The sequence below is a fragment of the Acomys minous genome, assembly GCF_964271855.1.
Source record: "Acomys minous genome assembly, chromosome: 4".
Lineage (NCBI taxonomy): Eukaryota > Metazoa > Chordata > Mammalia > Rodentia > Muridae > Acomys > Acomys minous.
The window spans coordinates 88119025-88146048 of record NC_140486.1 but is presented as its reverse complement, the minus strand read 5'-3'; the positions used below and the strand labels follow the sequence as shown (position 1 = coordinate 88146048).

Genomic DNA, 27024 nt, shown 5'->3' with positions numbered 1-27024 from the left:
CTGTCCCCATACTTATACACGTATCTATCTATCTGGATAGATGTGTATCTCCTGCACTGTCCACTGCCTGGTCTTGGGAGTATGGAAATCCCAGCAGCAGTGAGCACACTGGTGCCCAGACTTTGTTTTTCAGGTGTATTTGCACTGACTGCTAAGGATGGGGCCATTTTAGATGCTGCTCAGTTGACTAGCATACTTGAAGTTTTGGCATCAATCCTATTATCATGAACACTAGGTGTGGTGGCTCACATGTGCAATACCAACACTCAAGAGGTAGAGGCCAGAGGATCAGAAACTTAAGGTCATCCTTAACAAATTTGAGGGCCAGCCAGAGCCACATGAGACTATTTCTAAACAACAAAAAGAAAAATATAATCATAATATTTTTTCACCCATTTAATAAAATAAAAAACCATGGCACCATGAAGCTACAAATGAACACATGAATAAATTGAGGTTGTAATGAGGAACAGAAGATTTCAAAATACTTTCTCACAAAGCCCATTTATTAACTGTGGGGAGGGGGTGGAGTTACTTTCCAGTGCAGAAGCTTGACAGACATGACCTTAGTCAAGTGATAAAAATGAACATTAGCAGTGGCATAGCAAACCCGAATGTGAGCTGCCCCACGGGGCGCAACCGGCAGAGCACAGCACCACTTCCGTGTTATTTCTGCTGAAGACGAATGGCCTCATTTTATTCATGAAGAAACATCAGAGTGACCCCCAACAAGGAACATCCCACAAAATAACAGCCTGTAATCTACAAAAGGCCACAGACTGAAGAACTGTCCAGAATGGAAGAACGCTCCAGAGGCAGGGCAACTAAACACAAAGGCAAGTGCCCAGCAGTACCTTCAGCTCCGACAGATATACCAGACGCAAGGGGCGGATGGCGAACACAGGCCAAAGATTAGCCGGGAGTGGCATATCAGTGTTAATTTCCTGATACTGGTGACTGTCAAGTCGTCAGAGAGTCCAGCCTTCTTTTCCATAGGAAATAGGCACCGTCCTGTGGGCCAAGGAGGTCAACGCAGAAACTAACTCAGGAGCAGAACACTCTTTTTCCTGTGCTTCTGACTCTTTTATAAGTTTGTGGATATATCAACATTTTAAAGGGAAGGAGCAAGATGAAGGGAGACGCTGCCTTACACAGCACACAGGGTCACTGGAGAGCAAGGGCTAATTTGCATGCGGTAGCCAAGGTCATCACCCCTCTGCCCCCAGAAAACACAGCAAGGCTATAGTCCATTGCTGAACACAAATGTTTATCTTTTACCCCGTATTATTGCTAACATTTGTTTAGCAAGTGGCTCCTCGTAAAGCCAGTTTCTATTTCACAGAAATTTTGTTCTTCAAGAACTCATTAAGTGTGCAGTGTTGGGATGGGGGGGTCCTTCAAGGAACAGAGTGAAGTACCCTCACCCCCACACAGGAAGATACATCCAACTTGGGGAGTGCCCTCACAAAGCCAGCCAGGCTGTCTGAGTCACCTTAAAAGAGAGAACACCACACTTGGTTCAAATTACAAGTTCAGTACTGTACTGTACCTAGCCAGCATTACACATGCTTAATGTAATAAGTATACAATGACACACCACATCTCACGTTTAAAGTAAACTGTAAGTAGGCAGCTACAACTTAAAACTATCAAACAGCCTTTTTTTTTTAATGTTGCATACACATTGGCTGCTACAGAAGCCTTAGGCATGCAGACAGGAAGATGGAGGAAATGGTCCAGCTCAGAGAGATCAGATGCTGTTTTGCACTTCAGAATCCTTCCAGCTAACTCAGATTCCAAAGACGACTATCTCAAGTGCCAGGGATGACTTCCAGGCTGCACAGGTTCGAGGAGAGGGGACTCTCTGGCTTGGCCCCTCTGTACTTCTTCCTAGACCCTAGAGACCAAGTTGCATGTCCCAGGCTCAATGGTATCCCCCAGTCTTGGAATTCCAGCATAGCCTGGAGTGCTGTTCCAGGCTCTTAGGGACCATTTCAACCTGCCAAACCCAGAAGAAGCATGGCTGCACCCTGACAACCACCTCCAGGAACAGCAGCTTTCAAGCTAAATGGATAATTCACTCTACCCAGGGCAAATGTTTGCCCACTAACCAAGGGTTACCTTGCTTACCTGCTTGCTTGCATCTTTTTTTTTTTAAACAGGATTTCTCTGTGTAGCCTTGGCTGTCCTAGACTCACTCTGCAGACCAAGCTGGCCTGGTCCACCTGCCTCTGTCTCCCAGAGTCCTGGGATTACAGGTATGCACCACCATACCTGGCTGCTTGCAACTTTAATATGATCTACAAAACTAGCTAAGCCTGTGATTAATAGCACCATGGAAACATAGATAATGGTAGAAAACACAGTAGCAAAATTAATTTGCTTTCAATTCTGAGCAGTGTTTGCTACCACTAATATCAATGCAGTAAACCATATTAACTGAATTTAGAAAATAAGAAGTTCTTGGAGGCAAAAAAAAATTTTTTTTACCTTGGCAGGGAGAACACAGGAAAATCATGTCCACTATTTTTTTTTTTTTTTTTTTAGCAGCAGAGGAGAGAAATGCAGGCAAGTTTCTATTTGGAGTGGCTGCAGCCCTTCAAGTAGTCATGTGGAAGTATCTCTAAAGGGACATTAGAAGGCAAGAGGAGGCATCTAAAATCTCAAGCAGAGATCAACTAGAGTCTAGAAGGTGGACAAGAACACTGCATTGGTACTAACGTGTGAGTTCAGTGAGTATATACATCAAAATCTCAGCCACAAGGGCTTCTCTGTGAAGCATCTCCCTCCACGGTTTGATACTAGAGGGAGTGCTCATCCTTACAGAAAGAAAAGGGAATCTGAAAGATGAGGACAGATGGTAGCCATTGGTCTGTGTGCTCTACAGATAAATGTAAATGGCATTTTTTTGTTAAAAAAAATACTGTAGATGTGTTTATTTTCCTGGCCAGCGCAGAGCTAGGAGCACGTGCAGAGACAGGGGGATTCTATCCCAGTGAGGTCTGTTTGTTAAGTACACATGAGCTGGACCTTCTATAAGAAGAGGTTTGCCTTAAGAGAACTCAACAATCCCCCCGGCAGTCTGCTAAAATTCTGAGTCACTGGTAGTCGCTGATCCAGACCAACAGAACACCAGCAGGAGAAGCCTGTAGTCAAATCAAGTCAGATGCCCTGTGGTCTAGAAAATAAACTTTCTCAGTTCAAGTTTCAGGGGGAACTGGTCAGTGCGGTTCCTCCATGGGTGCCAGTGTTCCAGATTATGGGGTCACACCTGCAATAAAACATTCAACGTGAGTTGAATTCCCTACAGCAAGATTTCTGCTTTTCCCTGTGGTGTATACACCCCCCCACACACACACACATACACACATGCACGCATGCACATACGCATACACACACACGTGTGGAGACGGGGCACTATCTGAACTTTGAACCATCCCTCACCGGTTCCACCTGTAGCCTGTAAGACTCATGCGCCATGTGCTGACCACTCCATAGTCCCATGCTGTCTCAGTCTGCCTTCCTGCCTCCCTCCAGCTCTCTCTGAAGACTTGAGAACAGCTTTATTCTGAGCCCAGTTCAGGGATGAGGGAGAGGTAATACCCCCTAAGGCAACTCCAACTGGTTGAAACGAAACCAGTGCTTAAGTGTCCCATTTCCCATTCTCCATAGACATTGTGGGAGATCTCTAAACGCTATACAGACCCCAGAACCTAGTGCCCTGGTAACATAGCCTCAACCTTACAATCACCTTTTCTCCTTGCCTGTCTGTCTCTTCCCTACCTCTTTGCCACTTTTCCCTGGGATCATCACTCCAGTAAACTCTTTCCACCCAAGTCCTTATCTCAAACTCTGAGGGGATCCAAACTAAGTAGAACACAGTGACTGCTATGAAGTATCCTGCTGCTGTTGTTGTTGTTGTTGTTTGTTGCAGGAACAAAGTTATCAAACAAAGGTTTGGCATGTGCCAAGGCTGTGGTGTTAACTGTCTGGACCTCACTTCGAGTTATGTAAGTAAAGAATAAAGACTAACAGTGCAGACCAGGCCTACCCTCTCTTTCATGCAGTGATTCCAGGACACATGTGTGACCCTAAGCCACCGGAGTGGTAGCAGAAATGTGGTGGCTTCTGTGTCTTTTCCTACCCCACATCATTCCACCCACGGGCACAAGATGTGTAAGATTTCTTCAGTGGATCTTTCAGGCTCTCTGGAGAGAGCACAGATTTGACAGCACTGCCCTCTAACTCTCAGTGGACTAGACAAAAGCTCCACCCAGATTCCCAAAGCCACCCAGGTGTTCCACACTTGCAGATTCTTCCAAACAACTGAGTGTCTTCATGAACACACACACACACACACACACACACACACACACACACACACACACACACACACCATCAATCTGAATCTCTCTTCTCAGGCCAGTCTAAATTCTCACCACCCACACTGTACTCAGAGCTTGCATTTAAAGGATGGATGTTCAGTAAATGACCACCATCTGATTTCATGAACTTTACAACATGGAAGATCTGGGCACATCTCAGTTTTTTTTTTCCGAATATCAGTTGAAAATTGCCTAGGAGCAACTGTGACCGGTAGATCTTCATCTTTTGTAGTAGCATTTAAACCCTAGACTTCATGCACGGTAGGCAAGTGCTCTACCAGTGAGCTTCACACAAAGCTGGGCCTTTTTTTTTTTTAACTCTTTATTTGGAGATGAAGGCTCATCAAGTGATGAGTGACATAGGCTGGCCTGGGGCAACTCATTCTGTGGCCAGGCGAGGCTTGAGTTGCTAACCTCTTACTACATCCTGTTTTTTGTTTTGTTTTGTTTTTCTCTTCCTTTTTCTATCACCTGCCTCCACCCTGCTAAATTTGAGACAGGATCTCATATATCACAAACTGGGGCCTCTAACTCACTATGTAGCTGAAAATGCCTTTGCCCTTCTGACCCTCTTTCCTCCAACTCCTGAGTACCAGGATTACAGGTGTGTGACACCATGCCCACTGAGTTTTGAGGTTGAATCCAGGGCCTCATATATGTTAGGCAAGCACTCTACCAATTATCCTTGTGCCCCAAAAACATATTTTCAGTAGTAATTTATAAGCATTTTTAAACATACTACACAGTGCATAAAATCCAGATTTTCACATAGTAAAATTATCCTTCAGTAATTTTTTTCTTTCTTTTAATTAAAAATAAATAAATTAATTCCAGTCTTAACATGAGAGCTCCTCCCCTCCCAAACCCCTAAGGTGAGCGGTACCTGCAAGTCTAGACTTTTTGGTTGTATTGACTGCCGCCATGAACATGTATTCACTATTAGGGTCGTGCACACTGGATCCATACTTCTGAAAGAGATAGTTAGAAACGTGATGTGTTATCTGCACTTTCCTGCCCTTCATGCTTATTTTGTAGCAGTAGTATGTGACAAAAGTGTAAGTATGAGCTTAGGCTCAGTAGATGCAGTCCAATAAAAAGTGCTTTCTGAACTGAGGAGATGGCTCAGTGGACAAAAGCACTTGCAGCCAAGTCTGACAACCTGAGTTCAATCCCAGGTACCTAAAATGGTAGGAGAGAATAGGCTCATGTGCCTACAGGTGTGCATGCATGCACGCACGCACACCCACACACACACACACAGAGTCTGGCCAACGTATATACTGTCATAAATGGAGCAAGTTCTTTGACTGAGAATCTGCTGTGTGAACAGCTAAAAAGCCTGTTCCATCACAAAAGGTGATATTTTGTTGTTCCTATTATACTGTCCTGAATATCTTTTCAGATATTTTTCTTAAAATAAAGAATTTACTGATGTGACATATAAAGAGGCAATTTCCTTCTTAGCTACTATTGGTACCTTGTGAGATAATCTCACTGTTTCAACTTGCCAATTAAGAGAACTTTACAACTAATTGTTTCAGCTTTGTCCTGGCTCTTATGAAGTTTAGATTCAAATCTTCATCCAACATTTAACAATTTTTTAAAAATCGAAGGCCTGTATTCTTATATTTTATCCTCCTTCCTTTATCTTGGACAGGCCCCTATTTTTTATTTTTTTTTTAAGAAAAAAAAGTAATAATAATGTATCTCGGTAAGCCTCTGCATACTTTGGGGGAATGGAGCGAGCTATTAAAAAAAAAAAAACTAGATAGCCTGTGTTCCAAGTTATTGGTTTAATTAGTGTGTATATATTAAGAAAAGTAATTGTCTACCTTTGCCCAGGTTACTCTGAGAAGAGCAGCAGGCATCTTTTGATAATTAAATAACCACCCAGGAAAGAGCATATAAGGAAAAGTCGATAGAAATCACTTACCTTCTTTGCAAACCAGAAGATAAATATGCATCCAAAAATGTACACCACAACAAAAGCTGCGCATCCTATGGGCAACCAGAGCTTCAGCTGGCAGCAAAGCTGTGATTCTAGGTTGGAACAGGAGGGGGGTGATTTGTTGATGAAAGACCCGGAAACACATGTCCTCATTCAATGCTGAATAGAGAATGCTTCATAAAGTGTAAAAAGCTTTTTAATCAAGGAAGGCTTTTCTTCTTTACAGTGATGAAATCCAGTAGATGGCAACCAACACCACCTCCACATTACAGCGAGGGCTGGAAAGACTACGCTAGTGTGTTTACAAATTGGATTTACAAATGATGCCTTCCTATCTGCAGCTTTCACAAGAGTAAGAAGAAAATACGTGGTACAAAACTGATTTTTTTTTTTTTTTGGTTTTTCGAGACAGGGCTTCTCGGTGTAGCCTTGACTGTCCTGGACTCACTTTGTAGTCTAGGCTGGCCTCGAACTCACAGTGATCCACCTGCCTCTGCCTCCCGAGTGCTGGGATTAAAGGCGTGCGCCACCACGACCGGCTACAAAACTGATTTTAATCATCTCATTCTCCAAACTAATTTCTACCTTAGGTGAGTAAAGGTAATAGACAGTGAACCATGAAATTTTTTGAAAGAGTGTGTGTTTGAAAGATTATTCCCTAATTCTAACTCAATGGTATACAACTAAATCACGCATTCCCTATAAACCTCAACCAATATTAATGACACATCATTTCTTGCATATTTCACCCAAGGTGATTTGTTGTCAACTATACCTAAAGGAATTAGCACAAAAAACACTTATTTAATTGTTTTCATTGGTGAGAAAACTCTTGGAAATGAGCATATAGTCTTAACCCCACCCCATGATAAAAGTAACCAATGTCTTACCATAAATATGCAAATATTCTCTACTCAGGATCTTGTTTTGAAAGGGAGGTGGGTAAAAAATCGACAGGTTGCATAAGTAATAGCTGCCCTGAGAACTGTCCAGGTTGTTTAGGAAAAAAGAGACACTGTTGTTGGACAGTCGATATTGGCAGGACTTCAGATTTTTGATGGACACCACATCTCCATTTCCCTTTGTCTTAGTGAGATCACAGAGGACTTCTCTCTCTTTCAACAACTGCATTTTCAGATGCTGGACAGTCTCTGGATATTTGCAAGAAATCTGTACTCCTCCATTGTGAAATGAAAACATCCTGTGATTGGCCGAGTCATTGATTCCTCCTGGATCAAAAGAGAGAGCAAAGCAATAGTGGCGTTTTGTGAATATGTTGCCCTAATAATTATACTTAAGTGGGAAAGTGACTTATTTTCATAAAGCCATCCCTATTTATACCAAAATGAAGGGCTGCATAGCCAAGCAAACAAAACCAGCCTGCGACAAGACAAAACTGTGCACTAGAAAACACATAACCCAAAATGGGCTTTTCTTGTGATAGATAGAGCATCAAAGGCTATGTGTATTGAGTAACATGTTTGTTTAGGTAGAATGACTTTTAAACAGATAGAGTCTCCATACTTTTGTAGGTTTCACACTGGGGTCCAGATGGTAAGTAGATTAATGAATGGTGGTGTGCCATAATTTGCTAGGAACAACGTGCTATCAGAGAAAATGTGCTAGGGTTGGGTGGTGTATTATAACATTCACTGGAGGGACAGATAATGTCCCCTTGAAGAAGTGGGTTTTGTTTTTTGTTGTTGTTTTGTTTTGGTTTCTGTTTGTTTTGTTTTTAGAGATAGGGTTTCTCTGTGTATCCTTAGCTGTCCTAGACTCACTTTGTAGACCAGGCTAGCCTCTAACTCATAGAGATCTGCCTGCCTTTGTCTCCCAAGTGCTGGGATTAAAGTCTGCACTACCACACCTTACAAAGAAGTGAGTTTTAAGACTGAAATTAAAACATGATTTTTCCTATAGCTGAATAAAGAAAGGCTTGCAGAAAGATGTTACAGCAGGGAACCTTTTTAAAAAAGTATTTACAGGCACAAAAATTAAATGCTTATAGGTAGCATTACGCCCTCCAACCGAAAAGTAAAGAACAGATCAATTCTGTTCGAATAGTTATGTGTCTCCTATGAACCTCATTCACCAAGAACCAAACTGGCCCAATGACCAAGGTGAAGCCCCAGGTTTTTGCTCACTTTTTAACTTTTTGAGGTCACCGTAACCAGGGCTGTTTTTGTGAGCTACATGGAGACCACATGAAAAAGACACAGAAATGATTTTAGCCTGGCTGCCAATTGTGAACTACCGGATTACAGGTTCAAATTGCTCTGTTTACTTCATTTTTTAAAAATGACATACCATTTTTAATGAAAATTCTTATGCTAAAATTGTTTGGAAAAAATTATTAGGATGAAATTTTTTCTTAAGTTGAGAAATCTTTTTTCTTAAGAATAGTAAAAAATATAAAATAATTTAAAGAAAAAAAGCCATCCCCAGTAAAACTAAAAATTTTTTCTGTATTTTTTATTTTGACTTTTGGTGGTATTATTTTATACAGCAAACATTATTTTGTGCTCTGCTATATCATGCACATTTTTCATGACTATATAATGAGCCATTTGTGTCCCTTTTCCATGATTTTTAAAATTTAAGCACTAAAGTGATATCAGGACTATTTTCAGCACCTTTGCTTTTATGTAAACACTATGGTATTTGCCCAAATACATTTTGCCATATCACTTCCTTAAAGAAGGGCTCCAACTTATATTAAGATTGGCATCATACAAGATAATCCATTTGTTTTACAGTTGATGTCTTGCCTTCTTTTAAGCTCCATCACCATCACTTATTTAGTTGTTTATTTATTTACTTACTAACTACTTACTTTAGTATCTCTAATCCTTAGTGTATTCCTCTCAAATTTCTAGGAAACATTGTCAAATTAGAGGTTTGTCTATAAAAAATAAACAACTATGCCAACACACCTTATGCAACAACAAAACAACAGTAAATAGTAAGCAAAATCCCTGAGAGTAGGATTTCAGGGGTTAAGCAATTGGCCTGAAGAGGAGAAAATGCAGGTTAAAGTTAAACACAGTGCCGGAGCCAAGGCCACAGGGCACTTCAGAGGGGGTTTTGCTCAGAGGACACTAATGTTTCTCCCAGGTTCAAACTTCTGTCTTCATGCTTTATCTCCCCAGAGTCAGCAAAAGGAGGAAGCTAGGAGATGTTTTCTTCAGCAGGCTGCTTTCCAAAGAATCTGGAGAGATCCCTGGAGTGAGGAGAAACCTGAGTAAACTGTCCCTCATCTTGAGTGTAGTCCAGAAAAAGTCTCAATCCTGGGATTTTTAGTTCAAGTAATCTAAGACTGCCATTACCCTAGACTTTTAAAAGTAAAAATGCAAGCCAGGTAGAAAAGACTCATATCCTAGATGTGGAACCAATGTTACAAATACTGCCTTAAAATATAATAACAAGAGCAGTAAAAAGAAAAAAAAATGAAACACAAGACGAAAGGCCACAACAGAAATGTCAGATTACACAAGCAAGCAGGAGCATCACGTGACTTTGAATTTTCAGATGCCCCAAAATGAAACAGATGTGTCTGTTGTGCTTAGAAAAATGAAAGACAAACTTGCAATAGCACCTTCATGGTAAAGGAAAAACTTAAGTCAGTTCATTCGAAAAAAGAATCACTAAAACTGGCCCAGAGATACACTAACAGATTAAAAACCCAGTGAGTGGGTCTAAAAAGTATTTTAGACAACACCATAAAGACAGGTAAAATAAATTCTCCAGAGTTCAGGCACAGTGCAAAGATTCAAGAATCTCAACCAATCAGTCATACACAAATATCTTTAAAATATACACCACTGGACATACAGGCATCTAAAAAGAGTATCTAAAACAGGGGCACTAACTACCTTCAAAACAATGTAAGTGTAAGAGTGAGCAGTGATGTCTCAGCATCGACTATACAGGCTATACAGAGGCAACAGAATTAGAAATCACATCTTCGGCATGCCAAAAGAAGGCACCTGTCCACTCAGCACACCTTAGGAAAATAGTGAAGCCACGTGCAACTTTTGATAAGTTGACTGTCCACGCACTGTGACTTTTTACATAATCACTAAGAGAGTAGAGGTGTGACAAAGAACTGGAATGAATGCCACAAAATCCACCCCTAGTACTTTTGCCTGAAGGGGAGAAGAAAGCTTGAATCAGAACACAGAAATCAGATAGGTGTCTGTGTACTAACAATGGTTTATCCTTGGCTGGTGATAATTGTGGGGGGAGAGAGCCTACGTGGCTGTTATTCATTCAAAGTATTTATTGTTTGTGGGTGTTTGATCTTACAATGTAAAAGTCTAAAAGAATGCAGAGGGAAAATAATGCTGCTTTCACTTTAAAAAATATTTTATCTATGTATTTATTTATTTTATGTATGAATGCTCTATCTGCATGTATGCCTGCATTCCAGAAGAGGGCATCAGATTCCAATATAGACAGTTCTGAGCCACCATGTGGTTGCTGGGAATTGAACTCGAGAACCTCTGGGTGAGCAGACTGTGCTCTTAACCACTGAGCCATCTCTCCCCCCTGTTTTCACTTCTTAATAGAGGAAAAAGTGTAAGTTATAAGCAAAGGGGTGAGAACAGGCCACATGGAAACAGGTGTGGCTCTTTTGGCTTCCAGCGAAGGGCGCTCTGCTTGAGGACTTTTGTCCGTGAGGGCATGCTAAACTCCTGCTCTGTTGATGCTTTGGTCTCTACTATCTATCTGCTGCAGAAGATAAGATCAGTGGACTGCTTCTCAGTTCCTTTAGCATTGTTCAGAGAAAATTTCCCAGAGACTTCAGAATGGCAGCGAGCAAACCACAAAGAGATGCTGGGGCAGAACTGTCTACAGCTGCTGTGTGCACACATAACATAGAAAGTGTTGTATGTCAGCAGTTTCCCCTTTTTTGCCCATTCCGTGACCCACAAGCCAGCACAAGGTGAAAAGTAGCTGGGGATGTGCTGGGCAGCGCTGCTCAAGGAATTGAAGAGGAAGTTGTGCTTCTGTCCCATGATTGCATTATGGGTATGTACCTAGAGTACCCCTGTGGACTTCTCTTTTTTTCATAAGTAAAATAAGAAGTGAAAACAATGCCTTAAAGGATTCTCTCTAAGGACATGGCTCTCAGTGGGTGAAGTGTTTATTAATAAGCATAAAGACTTGAGTTTGGACCACACCCCCAAATTAACATCAAAAGCCTGCGGCAGCAGTGTGCATTAGCAACACCAGCGCTGCAGGATGGAAATATGCAGAGCCCAGGGGCTTGCTGGCAAAAACTAGCCAAAAAAATTGAGCTTGGATTCAGGGAGACACCCTGGCTCAAAACCAAGGAAAAAAACGATTAAGGAAGTTGCCTGATATTGACTTCTGACGGCCACATATGCATACATAGATGTGTATTCATGCACTAGTGTGCATACATGCAACAACAACAACAACAAACACACACACACACACACACGTTCTTTCTAACACTTGCTTTCTGTGGGTTAAGTATCAGAACACATCTGGAAGAGACAACAGACAACCAAGAGAAACACAGCTTTGCTGTCAGCTGATTTCCCATCAAAGTAGCCATGTTTCCCATGATCTTCTCTTTTAAAAAAAAAAAAAAAAAAAAAGAAGGTTTTAAAGGTTTAAAAGGTTCCAAAAGGTTTAAAAAAATAATTGGAGTGAGTGAAACTATCTTTCTTGCCTACAGATATATGTGGGATGGCTAGGGAGGGTTCCATTTTTCTCTCATGCAGAACCAAGGTATGTGTGGTTAAAACCAGTTGGGGCCCTGAGCGGCATCTATCAGGCACAAGCAAATATTCATTTCAGTGATTATTCTTAGCCTGAACATGTCCTCGATCACATTTTCATTACTGAGTGTGCTCATAAGAAGGCTTACTCATGTTTCCACATTTTCTATGTTTAAGTTTTAAGCTTTCAGCCTGAAAAAGAGATATTTGGCAACTGTAAACCTGCAATTTGAATGTTTGCAACCATGGTAGTTAAACATTTACCTCAGAATTACCTTGCACCCATAGAACAGATGTGCTAAATACCAAATCACAAATTCTTCTTGGCCTTTAGCTGAATTTGGTACAATAACACAGAAAGAGAGAGCCGAGCAGAGCAGTACAGTCTGGGGAGATGTCGTGATGTGTGCGAACATGAGTTCAGATTCCCAGCACCCACAGGCAAAAGTGAATTTGCCATACTGCATGTATAACCCCAGCACTGAAAATGAGCAGGTAGAAATTTTTTTGAATTCATTGATCAACCAATATAACCAAATACCGCTAATCTAGCCAGTCAGTGAGCTCCAGGGTCAGTGAGAGATTCTGTCTCAAAGATTGCAGTGAAGAACACTAGAGAAAGGCATCTGTCATTAATCTCCAGTCTCAACATGGTGCATGCACATATGCACTGGCTCTAACACACACACACACACACACACACACACACACACACACACACACACACACACACACCATAGGGGAGAGAGACAGAAGAAGGAGGAAAAAGAATCCTTATAACATAAAAAATATTTAACAGACTAATGGAGAATTTAAGGAAAATGTGAACATGCTGTTAATCTTATAATTGCAGAAGTGAGAACCCTCCCTCTACTCTCTTTGGATATACTTATATCGATGTCTAATATTCAGCCTTGATACTGACATGATAGCAGCAATGTATACATCCAATGTCTGTTTTGTTTGGTGCATTATCAAATCTGTTTGGTTAACTCTTTTGCAGCAGAAGCACTTAAAATTTTCAGTTTTCCTCTCACTCGTCTCTTTACTAACTTCTCCCACGTTTATATTTTCCTCACATACCAACTAACACAAAAAGCTTCCTCCAAAATACAACCTCCCTTACTGTCTTTGCTGTGTTCCTCACATTCTTCCCACAGCATCTCCATGCCCAACACATTCTTATATCCACCGTCCATGTCCTGAGTGCCCTACAAATATCCTCACCTCACACTGCTGGCTTCCTATCGCCACATACATAAGGACAAGCCATAGGGGCTTTGCTTGACAAAGTTCCAGAGACCTCCGACTGTCCAGCATGATCTCTAGACATCCAGAACAGCTGCTGGGGCTTTGCTTGACAAAGTTCCAACGATCTCCAGGTGATCTCCACTGCCCTTAAATATAATGTATAGTGCAGGTGTAAATTTGTCTTAAACTACTTTGAAGTCTGCCTTTTCTCCTAAAACCATCTTTCCCTCTATTTCTCACTTTGACTATGAACCCTAATGAAAGTTACACTGGGAACACTTTTTCCAACAGAGAATATTGAAAAAAGCCTCTGCCCAAAGGCTTGAGACAGTGATAGAGTTCTTGACTCTGACTATGTGCAGTCAGGCAGAAACTGCTTGAAAGAAAGTTGGGACCTTGACATAACAGCACCTGGCTGGATATTGTTAACTGTAGAAAAGTTTCTTTAGAATCTGCCTTGAGAGAAATAAAAGGTGGGCTTGGAATGGCATGCTTTATAGATAGAGGGCCACTGGACAGTTAGCCTAGACTTAGATAGCACACCTGTTGGTTTGGGACTGGGAGTAAGTCAAATTTCTGTGTTAAAACATTTAGTTCAAGCTATGTTGCTATGATAATCATATAAATACAATGGTGTAGAGCATGGGTAAGCATTCATGAGTAAACTTTCCCATTTTTGTTTAAGAAATAATAATCGGGTCATGCTGACCATTGCTTGAGAATTGATTGATTTTTGCAGTATGCTTTATTGTAGGTTATACAGAACTGTTTGTATTTTTTTTTGTTAGACTGTTCTCTTGCTTTGTTGATTTTTAAATGCCCTATTGATTGAAAAGATGAGAAAAATCATGATGTAATCCATAATGAAAAAGACTGAACTTCACTTTAAATAAAGTACTGGAGTTAGCCCAAGGAATAACAGACAGCAAGTAACAGCAAGCAAGAGAGATGGAAAAGTAAAGTTCTCCTGGGCTATAAAACCGTTCAGTTTGTACCACATATACTGGGTCTAATATTTTTTCCTCCATTCCTCAACCTCTCCTTAACAGCTAGCTCCTATGGCTAATTGTTCACAAACGGTTGGTTTCCCTTAACCAGCTGTTCACCACCTGCTCAATTCTCTCTAGTGCAAATCCGCCAAGACTTTCTCTTCTCTCCTCTTCACTGGTTCCCAGAGCTGGTCTGTGGGATCCTATAATTTGATCCACTTTTTAGCGCAGAGAGAGAGAGAGAGAGAGAGAGAGAGAGAGAGAGAGAGAGAGACATGGTAGACTTATATACTATACATAGACAAAGGCCCATGCAGATTAAATTTTCTTTCTTATGTAACACAACATCCTGGGTTCATGAAATAGTGTTAGTCATCCACAGTCAAAATGATACTAGCAACACTCAATGGAATAAGGCATATAAAGCAGGAAAGTGGTTGCTGACAGCCAAGTCTTTACCACTATTAAAAAAAAAATATGTCAACAAGAAGAAAGATTTGGTTTTTGGTTGTTATTGTTGTTCCTGTGGTCAACCAAATCTCTCTCTCTCTCTCTCTCTCTCTCTCTCTCTCTCTCTCTCTCTCTCTCTCTCTCTCTCTCTCTCTCTCCAAAGCCACCTAACTTTTGGCTTTCACTCTGGCCCACTTATTTCCAGCCTTTCATCTACAAATGACTGTTTTGTCTTCACTATTCAAAATAATTTTTCTTCAGAGACTACTGGTCAATTCAACCAAAGTGTATACATATGCCATTTTTAACATATTCCCTGAGGAAAAAAATAGTTACCATTGCATAAAATCATCAGATATGATTGTTTATTTACTTCTTTATTGTCTGGCCACCCCCACCATGATATAAGCTTGAAATAGAGACCCTCATTGGTAATTTAAAATTCCATCCAAAGTATCTAGAATAGCACCTGGTAAATAGCAAGTTATGATTAAAATATATCCACATTGATGCATAGGTGCATTAATATTTATTTCTTACCTTTCCTTACATCAAATTAAACTGGAAACAAATATGAGTATTTTTCCCAAGATTACATATCACAGAGCTGGGAAATGTTCAAAAAGAAAAACTCTTTGCTTGAAGATACCTACCAGGTTTAAAAGGTTTGCTTAGCTAATCAATAGTTTTCTTGGCCCTTTCATTATTACGAAGGGACAGATTTAATTCTGACTCTTTAAGTCCCTTAAAGTATGCAATAGTTTAACTTGTACAGTGTACGAACAGGCCATGGGACCCCCAGAGCAAGCTTTGTGCTAATTTACTCAAGTGTGGTAATTTTTAATACAAGCACCAACAATACATATTTCAACATGAGCTAAAAACACCAGTGGGAATATACTTATTTATATCCTGGTTACATCTTAGAATGTAGTGTTAAGTATAACACTTGCTTTGATACTCACATCTATTTGTCTTCTATTGACATGTCTAGGTGATATTCATTCTAGAAAACAGGTGGTAGGTATATTTTCTGAGTCACACAGAACACTATGCCTTATGGGGTATATTCTCACCAGGCTCAAACATGTCACCTGCTGTTGTGATTGCTATCATGGTTTTTATAATGCAATATAATAAATTTTATAATACAACACTGCCAATAGACTGTTTTCAAACGTAAAATCAGCATTTTTGTACTATGTGAGTTTTTAGATTTCCAGTTTTTTTCAAGGATAAGAGCATTTGTGTCTCAATTTTAGGGGCTGTTAAAAATTTCTGGAGCCAATATGATGGCACATATCTATAATCCCAACACTTAGGTGGCCATAGCAGAAGGATTGCCACATAAGATCAAGGCCATCCTGGGGCTACACAGTGAGGTCCAGCCCAGCCTTGGCTACAGAGTGATATGCTTTCTCAAGGAACATAAAAAGAAAGAGCTGAGCAGAGGAGGAGGAAGAAGAGGAAAGGAAGACAGGAGGAAAAAGAAGAAAATATCTAGAGACAGGTCCCTCCCCCAAACAATCCATGGCAGTTCAGAAGACTCTACTTGCAAATCGATTACTCTGTAAAGTATTTTATTTCTAAGTATCAGAGCCTATCCAGCTAGGACTCTGTAAACAGATGTATTAGCTGTGGCTGAAAAAAAGCTTTAAAGAAACTTGTAGAGACCCCACACAGTGCAGAGGATGTAAAACAGACTAGCAATCTGATTTTATTCTCTTTAGCTCAGACTTCTAACCACAAACCTCTACAAAGGCCTCAGAGTGAGAGATAAGATCTCCTGAGTTTGCAATTATTGATAGTGCTTATTAAAGATATTTTCTGCAGTCAATGATAAGGTTTAGTTGGCTCAACATAGCACAGGAGTGTTAACACGAGAGGCTGTTATCAAAGTTAAGATGTCTGTATTGGAGTCTTGTTACATTTGATCTTTTGCTAATAACTTTTAGCATTGTTTTAAAACTGTGCTTTCTACCACTCTTTCATCTTTCAGAAAAATAGAGTCATTTCTTATGAGTCCACTAGCTAAAATTTTTAGAACCTTGGCTATTAGCCTCCTATCTATGCATTATTCCTATGCCCACATCATAATTCAAAAGCACCCCTAAACCTAAGTGAGTGGGTTCCACAGTAGGTTGGGTGGACAAAATAAATCCCGTCATCCTAGTTATAGAAAATCAAGTCAAAAATGCAAAGACAAACCCCCCAAACCAAAACAGTCTCCTCCCCTTTTCTCTCCATAGCTTTAAATTGTCTCAAAACACACCCAAAACAACACCAGCAACAAGGGTGTGGTATCTCTCTCTCTCTCCCTTCCCCCCTCCCCCCTCTCACTCACACACACACACACACACACACACACACACACACACACACACACACTCACACACACACACACCTTCACACACAATATGCCAGCTGATTTTACTTTCCAAGGAACTCTGAAAGGGGAAAAAGACACACACACACACACACACACACACACACACACACACACACACACACACACACACACACACACACACACACACAAAGAAGAAAACCAACCCTTGGTTTTCTGAGTATGCATAATAAGAAAAAAATGAAAGATCTATTTTCTCCTAGTTAAAAGTTATTTTCTTTGTGAAAATGCAAAAACCCCAAAGGTGCCATAAAACTTTGAATCAATATTCACAACATAATTAATTTGCAAATAAACTACTCTATTAGTGATTTCACTGCCACTGGTTTGAAATTACCATAGGAGGGAAATCACATGAGATTAAATGAAAGCAGCTCCATTCCACAGAGAGGAGGGAGAGTGCTGTTGAGATTCATGAATGCACTATATTGCTTCCTACTTCTTGGTTGCTATGTACAGTGCTTTAGGCTCACACACAGGACATTGTGTGTGAACACATTTAAATTGATGTTTACCTCCAGCTCAGCCCTCAGGCCAGTTTCTCATCCCTTTCAGCATCTATCTCTGGATACAGTTAACACATCAAGTGTAGAATGTCCAAGCTGAGCCTGTTCACACACTAAGCCCCATACTGTATCTTTAGAGACTCACTGATCATCTCTGATCACCCCCGCCCAATCCAATCAGTTGACTCCAGCTCACAGATGCCTCTTGAAGTTAGTCTTTCTTTACTATTGCCATTGCCAACCCAGACCTTATTCATGTCTTCTTCCATCTGTGGAAGCATCTTCTTCTTGGCTGCCCCACCCAAAACATACACACACACACATACACACACACACACACACACACACACACACACACACACACACACACACACGTCTGTCCTCCTATCTTTCCTCCATCTGTCTCTAAAATTGTGCTTCTAAAGAACATTTTATTCCCCTGCTTAAAATTCTTCATTAGTTCCCCTGTTGCTTATAAGGTAAAAACCCCATCTCCTTGTGATGACACAAAAAGCCTCCACGATCCCATAGACCATCTGTTCCAGCCACTCTGAAGTTCTGGGCCATTTCTTCTGCACTGCTTCTTCCATTTCCACAAGCTGGAATATTTAATTAGCCTTTATTCACCCAGAAATACTCTTTCACTATTTTTAAAATTTTTTTTAATTGTTATAATTTATTCACATTACATCCCCATTGTTTTTGACTGTCTGTTTGTTTGTTTTGTTGCTGTTTTGGTATTTTGAGACAGGGTTTCCCTGTTTAGTGTTGGCTGTCCTGGACTTGCTTTGTAGACCAGGCTGGATTTGAACTCATAGTGATCCGCCTGCCTCTGCCTCCTGAGTGCTGGGATTAAAGGCGTGCGCCACCACTGTTTGGGTGGCAAGTCCTCTCTTTAGGTGTTGCTGAGCTGCCCAGGGGCTCCTAACTCTGTGTTCTCAACAACACTTTACTTAGTCAAAATATCTCTAACATCTATATTACTAGATGCAAATTATTCTTGTCTTGCTTACTCGTTTAATCATGAAGTCGACAAGGATAGAAATTGAGTTGTTTGGGGGACCTGGAACAGAGCAAAAACTCAATGGCACTTTTAAAATAAATGAAGATAAGGCCATGAAGATTCAACATGACATTGGCAGGTGCCCTTAGCATAGGCCAGGAAGAATAAGACAAGTGTAGAAGGAGGTCATATCCACTGGAAATTGAGAAGATTTACATCACAGTGCGAATGCTAAGACTCAAAATGATTGATGTCCATGCAAAATGTTGAACCCCAATAGTTTTCAGGAGCTCCTATTGTATTGACTGTGTACAGAACACACATTGTTAAATGCATTATATAAAATATATCATTTGGTTCTCAAAGTCAGATTGCCATTTCTTAATCTCTGTTTTCCAAGGCTTGAATAGCTATATTTAATAGCCTTTATCCAAGGTAATAAAGTCAGCAGTAAGTCTAGAGTCATAAAGTGGATCAGACGGTGTGACTCCAGAGTCCACTTACTGAATGGGTATTCCAGTCTGACATCCTAATCCAACTCCCTCACTTTACAGAAACTAAAGTACATGATCTGAAGAAGATTCCTATAGAAAAAGAAACATCAAGTCACCGGGAGAAATCCCTTTCCTTTCAGACCTATATATTAGTCTTATAAATACTTAATACTCACATTGGTGCCATTTATGTGTTCCATGACTGAAGAGCTATTACACACCTCCAAAAAAAAGTCAGATTGTTTCTCAAATGTACAATTACATGTGTTTCACACTCTTAGTTATCTAGGTATTTAGTGATCAAGCTTTGGGGATTAAGCTGCCCCGTGTATTTGAACCTTTAAAAAAAAATCTGGTTTCTTGATATCAGGCTCTAAATCTCTCATGATTACCTAGTAATTTACCTTCCTGTAGAAACAGATCCATACATATAAGAAACCTCCATGTAATTAAACAAGTGCTAACAGACATTTCTATGGGGGTTTTGCTTTAGTCTTAAAAGGTACGAAATGATTTTGAGTGTCGTGGGGCGATTGTGTTGCTACCGTTGCAATAAATGGGATTCTCCAAGGAGAACATAAACACCAGCTGTTGAAGCTCGATTTCTCAAACGCAAAAAATGGTTACCTGTAAAGACCTTGTAGTCACTTGTGGAAAGTACCTTACCTGTGGCAACATGACTCAGAGAGAGTGGATTCATCAGCACCAGTGGTTGAGCGCACGCACGCACAGGAGTCTATGACTTTGCTTAGTCACAGCCCTTGCCTCTCCTCCACTTTTCCCTGAGCAAAGCTGCCATGAGCATCGTTGTACCATGTGTGTGTGGCCCTCAGAGGGTCACAGCCCCAACTTCTGATTCTGCCTTTAAATTCACACTCCACTTCTGTCTCACACAACTTCAGAGACCAAACCAGTGAAAAGAAACCATGATTTGACTGGCAGCTCCAGTGACTAACAGCTTCATAATCTTATGTTCTACTTTTCAAATCATAGTTTTGAATTTTTATAAAATTTCAAATTTTTCCTTTTTCTTAGAATGGCTGAACACTACCACTTGACTGGCACGGTTTATTAGAAGAATGACAACACTATGTCACCACAATTATTTTAAATATTTTTTTTAATTGGAAAACTGAGTCATCCACTTTACATCTCAAACTGAATGACTTTAGAAGAGAAAGGTAGCATAAGCTTCAGTATTTGCTCAATTTATTACATATGCTGGTGTGAACATTTTACTGAAGTAATCAATGCTATAGATGGCATTATTAACCAAGCTAAGATTAAAGTTGGGTTTTTGTCTCTGTGTGCCTACAGCTTACTACTCCGGGGCTAGTAACTTAGAAAGTCCGGTGATCTGTTAGACCTCAAGAAGCTGCAGTTAAGAAGCATAAAAACAAAATTGGTTCACTTTGATGAGAAAAGTTTTACATGAGAGTAAAATACATTTCTAAAGAGGGGCGGGGCAGGGGAGACAGAGAGAAAAATGTAATCAAGGACTAAAAGGAGAAAAAAAAATATACCTGAAATAAAGAATAACTCTTGAGGTCACAAATTGAAAAGGAGTGTCTGTCTGAGACAAAATTCATGAAAAGGCACTAGAAAGAGAGCCACTTGGGCATGAAACTCTTGAATTCCAATATGAAGAGGAACAGCTTTCAAGATCACAAAGTTCTACAAGTAGGGCAGTTTGTCAGTTGGTGGAGTGCTTGTCTGGCATGTGGGAAGATGAAGGGTCAGTCTCCGGGCACATAGGCCAGTGGTGGCACACACCTATGACCCCTTGGCTTGGGAACTGTAGAAGGACAGTCAGGAGGGCAGAGCCAGTCTAGGCTACAGGAGACCTTGTCTCAAAGTTGTTTTGCACTAAATACTAGAAGGACTTTTTTTTTTAAGGTTAAAAAAATAACAAGACCCAGACTAACATAAGGTGTTTTCTCTGCAATCCAGAAGGCCAAAGAACATGGAGACAAAGTCTCCAGGGAGAACAGACTGCAGACCAGAACGCCCAGTCACGGGAGAGCTATCAGTCACTCTCTAAACCCTAAAGATTTTCTTCCCCGAAGTCAATGGGTGCAGGGGAGAGACATTGTCCCCTGTGCTGGGACTAAGGGAAGGCCTTCAAGCACTGGCCAGAACAGAAGTCACCAGACAGTAACAGAGTCCACTCTGATGCTGTCACTGGACACCAGCTTGGTGACAGAAGGCTCAAGAAAGGATTAGAGGGACAGGAAAGGAATACTCTCAGGAGGGAACACAGTAGTGATCTTACTTGACCCTATTTCAACTAAACCCATGCATGGACCAGTGATGGGGCCAACGGGGGAGTTGGGAATAAAGGGCACTTCAAGGTTCTCAAGCCAGTGTGGCAAGCAGGGATTAGGCGTTACAGTGAGGGCATAACCATGCTTGTTTCTATACAACAATGAGTAAATAGGACTGGAGATGCAATTGTAGAGCACTTGCTTAGCACACATAAGGTCCTGGGTTCAACTCCCAGCAATGTATAAATTTAGCTAAGTACATAATTATCTTCCCAATGTAACAACTTGATAGATTAAGAAGTATCGTTAGGGACTGGACAGATGACTCAGTGACTAAAAGCACTTCTTGCTCTTCCAGAGGGTCTGAGTTCAATTCTCAGCACCCTCATGGTGGCTCATAGAAATCTCTAACTCCAGCACCAGGCATCTGACAGGCTCTTCTGGCCTCCGTGGGCACCAAGCATGAATGTGGTACACAGACACAAGTACAGACAAAGCATTCAGTCACATAAAAATAAAAACACATAAATATTTTTAAGTATCATCAACCTTCCAAATTCACCAGAGGCAACAAAGAATATATATATATATATATATATATATATATATATATATATATATATATAGTTTTGTTTTTCTTTTTTCCTTTTTTCTTTTTTTTTTTTAGAATATTTTTTAAATGCACTATTTTAACAAAACATAAAGAAAAATGAGGAGATTCAGTAACACAGGAAATACAAGGTAAATACATACACTCTTGGAGGAATAGAATCAAGGCTTATCATGCTAAATAAAGACTTGAATCCATCTATGCAGACAAAAGGCTGGCAATGCAGAGTTTTTCAATGCGGTATGAATTCTAGAAACAGCTGCTCAAAGGGAGGGACCCAGAAATCAGTTCATCTCCGGAGATCTCTCTGAGCTCTGTGGGGAGGATCTGGGGCTTAAACCACCAAAGGGCTGTTTCTCCCTAGATGGTGGGATTCTAGAAAGACTCTTCAGTCACTGTCAGAGATAAAGTGGGCCTGAGGTTTACCCTCCCGGCTCCCTAAAAAACTACCTCATGAGACTCGCATTTGTTAGACATCACCCGCTATCAATCATTTCCACTGTCGCACTCGCAACACTGCTTTCAAAGTTGTCTTTCTAAAGCCAGAATTCAGCAGGCCACCCACACCATCCCCACTGCCCAGGAAGAAGCTCTTAATAGTTTCTTTCTGCAGATTCTTCTGTAAGGAAGAGCCTTCTGCCATCCTAGGATCATTAAAGCAACAAGATTTCGCTAAATTTTATGTTGAGATCCACTGAAGTCTGGAAACATCCAAGACTCTACCTTATTTGTTTGTTTGTTTGTTTATTATTTATTTATACAGTGCTCTTCATGCATGTATGCTTGCACACCAGAAGAGGACACCAGATCTCATTGTAGATGTTTGTGAGCTACCACGTAGTTGCTGGAAATTGAACTCAGGCCCTTTGGAAGAGCAGCCAGTGCCCTTAACCTCCAAGCCATCTCTCCAGCCCTGACTTTACCTTCTTAACACCAAATAAGTAACAAAGTTGGTCAGAATCTCATCCCCTTGAGACATCTCCGCTGTCTCAATGGATCTGGGCACACTGGGGTTCTAATGATGGTTCTGCCACTAATTGTTGTGTGGCAATTCACTTAGCCTTTCCTGGTTTGTGGGTCTTTCTCAGCACTGCCTGAGGGAGAGAATCCCTATATCGCTGTGGCATGAGAAAGGTAAGAATTGGAAGCATCAAAGTATTACAGACACCCACGGGTGCTTAGTTTCCTTGACTTTGGCTCTGTGTTTATAGCCAAACATAGGAGATCCTGAGTATATTCACCCTTAGGGGCACTTTGACTACAATGATTGTCAGTGTGTTTATTATCATCAATTAGCTGTCCCTGCCTCCATTTTGATGCCTGTCATTGGAAAATAGCATTCTACACAATACAGTTGTCTGTGTGTTGAGATAACTAACATGGGTTTCAGTCATCTGAGATCTCAGGTGACTGTTCCGGGTTTTAGTGGTCAGCTTAGTTTGGCAACTTGTGACAATCCTACAGGTGGATATGCTGCTTATAAAAGTACCCAATCACCATAACTACCCACATGGGTTTGGTGTACAGAAAACTTTTGAGGCAGTCCAAACAAACCATGCATAACTTGTACAAATATTCTTGGAAGAAAACCCGAAGTCTTTGGCATGGCCCTTGTGGTCCGAGTGTCTGACCCCTGACTTCCTTCTCAACCTCATCTTACATCATCCCCAACTTCTTCCTTCCCTGCACTCAGCCACATCTGCCCTGGTCCAGCCCTCTGGCCTTCCTTTGACAACTACAGATATCTGTGCTAACTCTCCATAGAATCTTCTGTCCTATCTTGACACTGGTTCCTATTTGTCCTTCTAATTCTACTCAAGTGCCATTTCCACAGAACAATCTGTGTGGCTCCAGCTACATGCATACCCTCCCTGTCTGACCTGGGTCCTTGGTACACTTCCTCATGGAAATGAGCTTTGTCTACACTTGACATCAGTGTAGGGCTATTTGACTGATGTCTCAGCTAGCCTCAGCAGAGTGGGCTTGTTTTACTCACTGCGTGCCTAGTGTCCAGTGCTGCATGAATGACCGGGTAAGTGGATGAGTAAATGAGTGGATTTCCCCGCAATGGCTATTCTCTTGTCAGATGTGCTGCTAAGCATTTCAGGAGGTTTGTTTTTAGGGGTCAGGGCATAGCTGAAAAAGCAAGAGGCTCAGAGCTGTTCTTGGTACTTATCCCAGGTAAACCCAATGAGGGATGACCCTCTTTGCCCTCTTCTTTCTTCTTAAGAACATTTGAGCAACTTTGAGACAGCACAAGATCAAATGTTGAATAAGCCTAATTTTAGTTTTGACATATTTTTTTTGAGAAAAGAGTAATATCTACTTCTTTGTACCACTGAAAAATACATTTCCAGATGGGCTTATAATCCTGAATATTCTGCTTTCACTTCTATTACAGGTCTCTCTCTCTCTCTCTCTCTCTCTCTCTCTCTCACTCACACACACACACACACACACACACACATACACACACACTCACACACTCATACACAAATACATACATTCACATACTCACACACACATACACACATACACACACACACACTCACACACTCATACACAAATACATACATTCACACACTCACACACACATTTGTACATACCACTCACACACACACTCATACTCACACACATACATACATTCATACACACATTCTCACACAATCATACATACATACTGATACACACAATTTCTCACACTCACACACATTCATACACACATTTACACACACTCATACATAACACACACACACAAACACACATTTAATGTTTCACTTCACTTATCCCATTTTCAAGAACAGGACTCATAGCTGAAAACAATTTATAAGTGTATGCAATAAGGAGAGGAAAAAACCACATGTTAATAACTTACACTGCACATGGCCCTAGTTATGCTGATCATGTAGGGTCTGATAAATGGCATGCATGGAAAAGGATAAAGACCCCAGAATGTTTAAGGTCTAGAGGGGCTGGTAAATGCCTCTAGCCATCCACTTCCTTATTTAGTATCTAAAAATCCCCTAAGAGCAGCCAGGGTTGGTCTAGCTCTGTCATGAAAAACAAAACAGTCAAAGAGGAACAAAAAAGCCCTATGCATTTAAGACATAGGATCATCTATGATTAAAGTCAAAATTCTTCCTTTGGGAGTCCGTCTACTTTATTCTCTACTGTGGAAGGATTTCCAGCCCAGATGCTGAGGCCACTTCATTTTCATTCTGATGACACAGTCATCTTGCCTTTCATCCTACTCTGAAAACAGTGAGCTGGTCCTCTACTTTATGCACTGACAGGTAACTGCCAGCAAGTAATTTAAAATTTTAACGATCTCTTGAAACATACTATTTCATGTAAAAACATGGTATCAAAAAAAAGCAATGCAAACCCAATGCCACCCATTCTGACAGGGGCGACGTGATGCCCTGAGCCATGAGCTGGAGAGCTTCTGGAATCGTCTGTGCTTTCAAAAGAAAATTTTCATTTGTACCTTATTTTCCTACTTCAGATTTTCTTCTTAATGTTCTCTTAAGTTATAACTTAATAAGAAATATGGATAGGCCACTCACCCGTTAAGACTCTCATTTGGAAGCAGAAGACAAAGACACACCAGAAATACGACTTCATGTCTGCCAGGAGCCACCTGCAGTCCTACCCTCCAGTGTTTCAAAGTGGCAGTGAACTCGTGTTCTCGGTTGTTTTCTGTTTTCTGGAGAGGAAGTGGGTTTGTGGAGGTTGGTGCGGTGTCACATTTACCATCCTCTTCAAGGTCTACACGGAGAACTACCACAGCGCCTCCTGCGCGACAAGTGCCCAGGGCTGCAATGAGGAATGAATGAATGAGTGAATGAATGAATGAATGAATGAATGAATTTTCAAAGTGATCTATGTGACATTTGTGCAGCTAAAGACTTCATGAGCCACTCATATCACTGCTATATGGAAAGCATTATTGTTTTTATAAAGTGGGTGTTTAATTTACAGATTTTTGTAGATCAAGAAGCCAGGAGGAAAACGCTGCCCTCATTCTGGTAGACAGACAAAGCCATCATTCAGAACTGTCTCTAGATCAATAGCTACCGGGGAGCACAGGCTCCAACCCACATGACGAATAAGACACGTTTTTGACACATTTCTGTCTGGGCTATTTGCTCCAGAGATGAAAAGTCCTTTGAAATAGGACAGAAAATAAATGAAGTTATTGAAGAAATTGAAATTTTAAGACATCTGGAAGAGGAACATCCTAGCAATCTGAGAAATAATATTTACATGGCACTCATAGTAGATTATGATTTTATAATGGATAAGGTCAGGGTTAAAGCAACTTAACGCTCGCTGTCTATGGTCCAGCCATCTGTAGAAGCTCAGGAGTCTGTACGTAAAGGCACAGATGAACCAAGAAGGCTGCAAAGCCCAACACACATCTCTATCTCTGCAAAAAGAGAAAGGAGACAGCAAGGATACAAATAATTTATTTACTTACAGCCACCTAAATTTTATATGAAATATATCTTAATTAAAATGTACATAATAGTTAAAGGTAGAGGGAAGAGGGAGATGGCTCAGTGGGTAAGGGCACTTGCTGTCAAATGTGAGGACCAGAGTTCAAATCCTTAACAAGTAGGTAAATATGTGGGTATGGCTGCGCACACCTGTAACCCCAGAACAGCACAGTGGAGATCTCAAGAGCTCAGTTACCAGCTGGGTTCCATGAGAGATCCTGCCTCAAACAGCAGCAGGAAGAATGACAGAGGAGGATATCCAATATCCTCTTCTGGCCTCGGCATGCCCTGCTCAGATTCTACACACAACACATACATACCACACAACACACATGATACATACAGACATACATTTTGATGTAGAGCAATACAGGTTTAATAGGTATAAATATATTATATTATGAATATAGTTATTACTATATTTATATTTTTACATGGATTTTTGTATATATATTAGTATCTACATTA

The 27024-nt window shown here is 40.7% G+C and overlaps 1 protein-coding gene across 1 annotated transcript; it reads right to left on the bottom strand.

The window, feature by feature from the left end:
- Positions 1-53: 53 nt before the first annotated feature.
- Positions 54-25717, bottom strand: ICOS (inducible T cell costimulator). The gene is made up of 5 exons (XM_084779639.1): positions 25624-25717; positions 7224-7562; positions 6319-6425; positions 5269-5353; positions 54-3271 (listed from the first exon to the last, which is right to left on the bottom strand). Exons 1-5 carry the CDS (start codon positions 25679-25681, stop codon positions 3258-3260), a joined length of 603 nt encoding a protein of 200 aa, XP_084635765.1. The 5' UTR covers positions 25682-25717; the 3' UTR covers positions 54-3257.
- Positions 25718-27024: the final 1307 nt, after the last annotated feature.

Coding starts and splice junctions, on each gene's coding strand:
- ICOS (XM_084779639.1), bottom strand. CDS start 25,681: ATGAAGTCGTATTTCTGGTGTGTCTTTGTCTTCTGCTTCCAAATGAGA. Junction 6,426..7,223: donor AGAATATTTGCATATTTATG/GTAAGACATTGG, acceptor GTTCCAACCTAG/AATCACAGCTTTGCTGCCAG. Junction 5,354..6,318: donor TCTTCTGGTTTGCAAAGAAG/GTAAGTGATTTC, acceptor TATCTCTTTCAG/AAGTATGGATCCAGTGTGCA.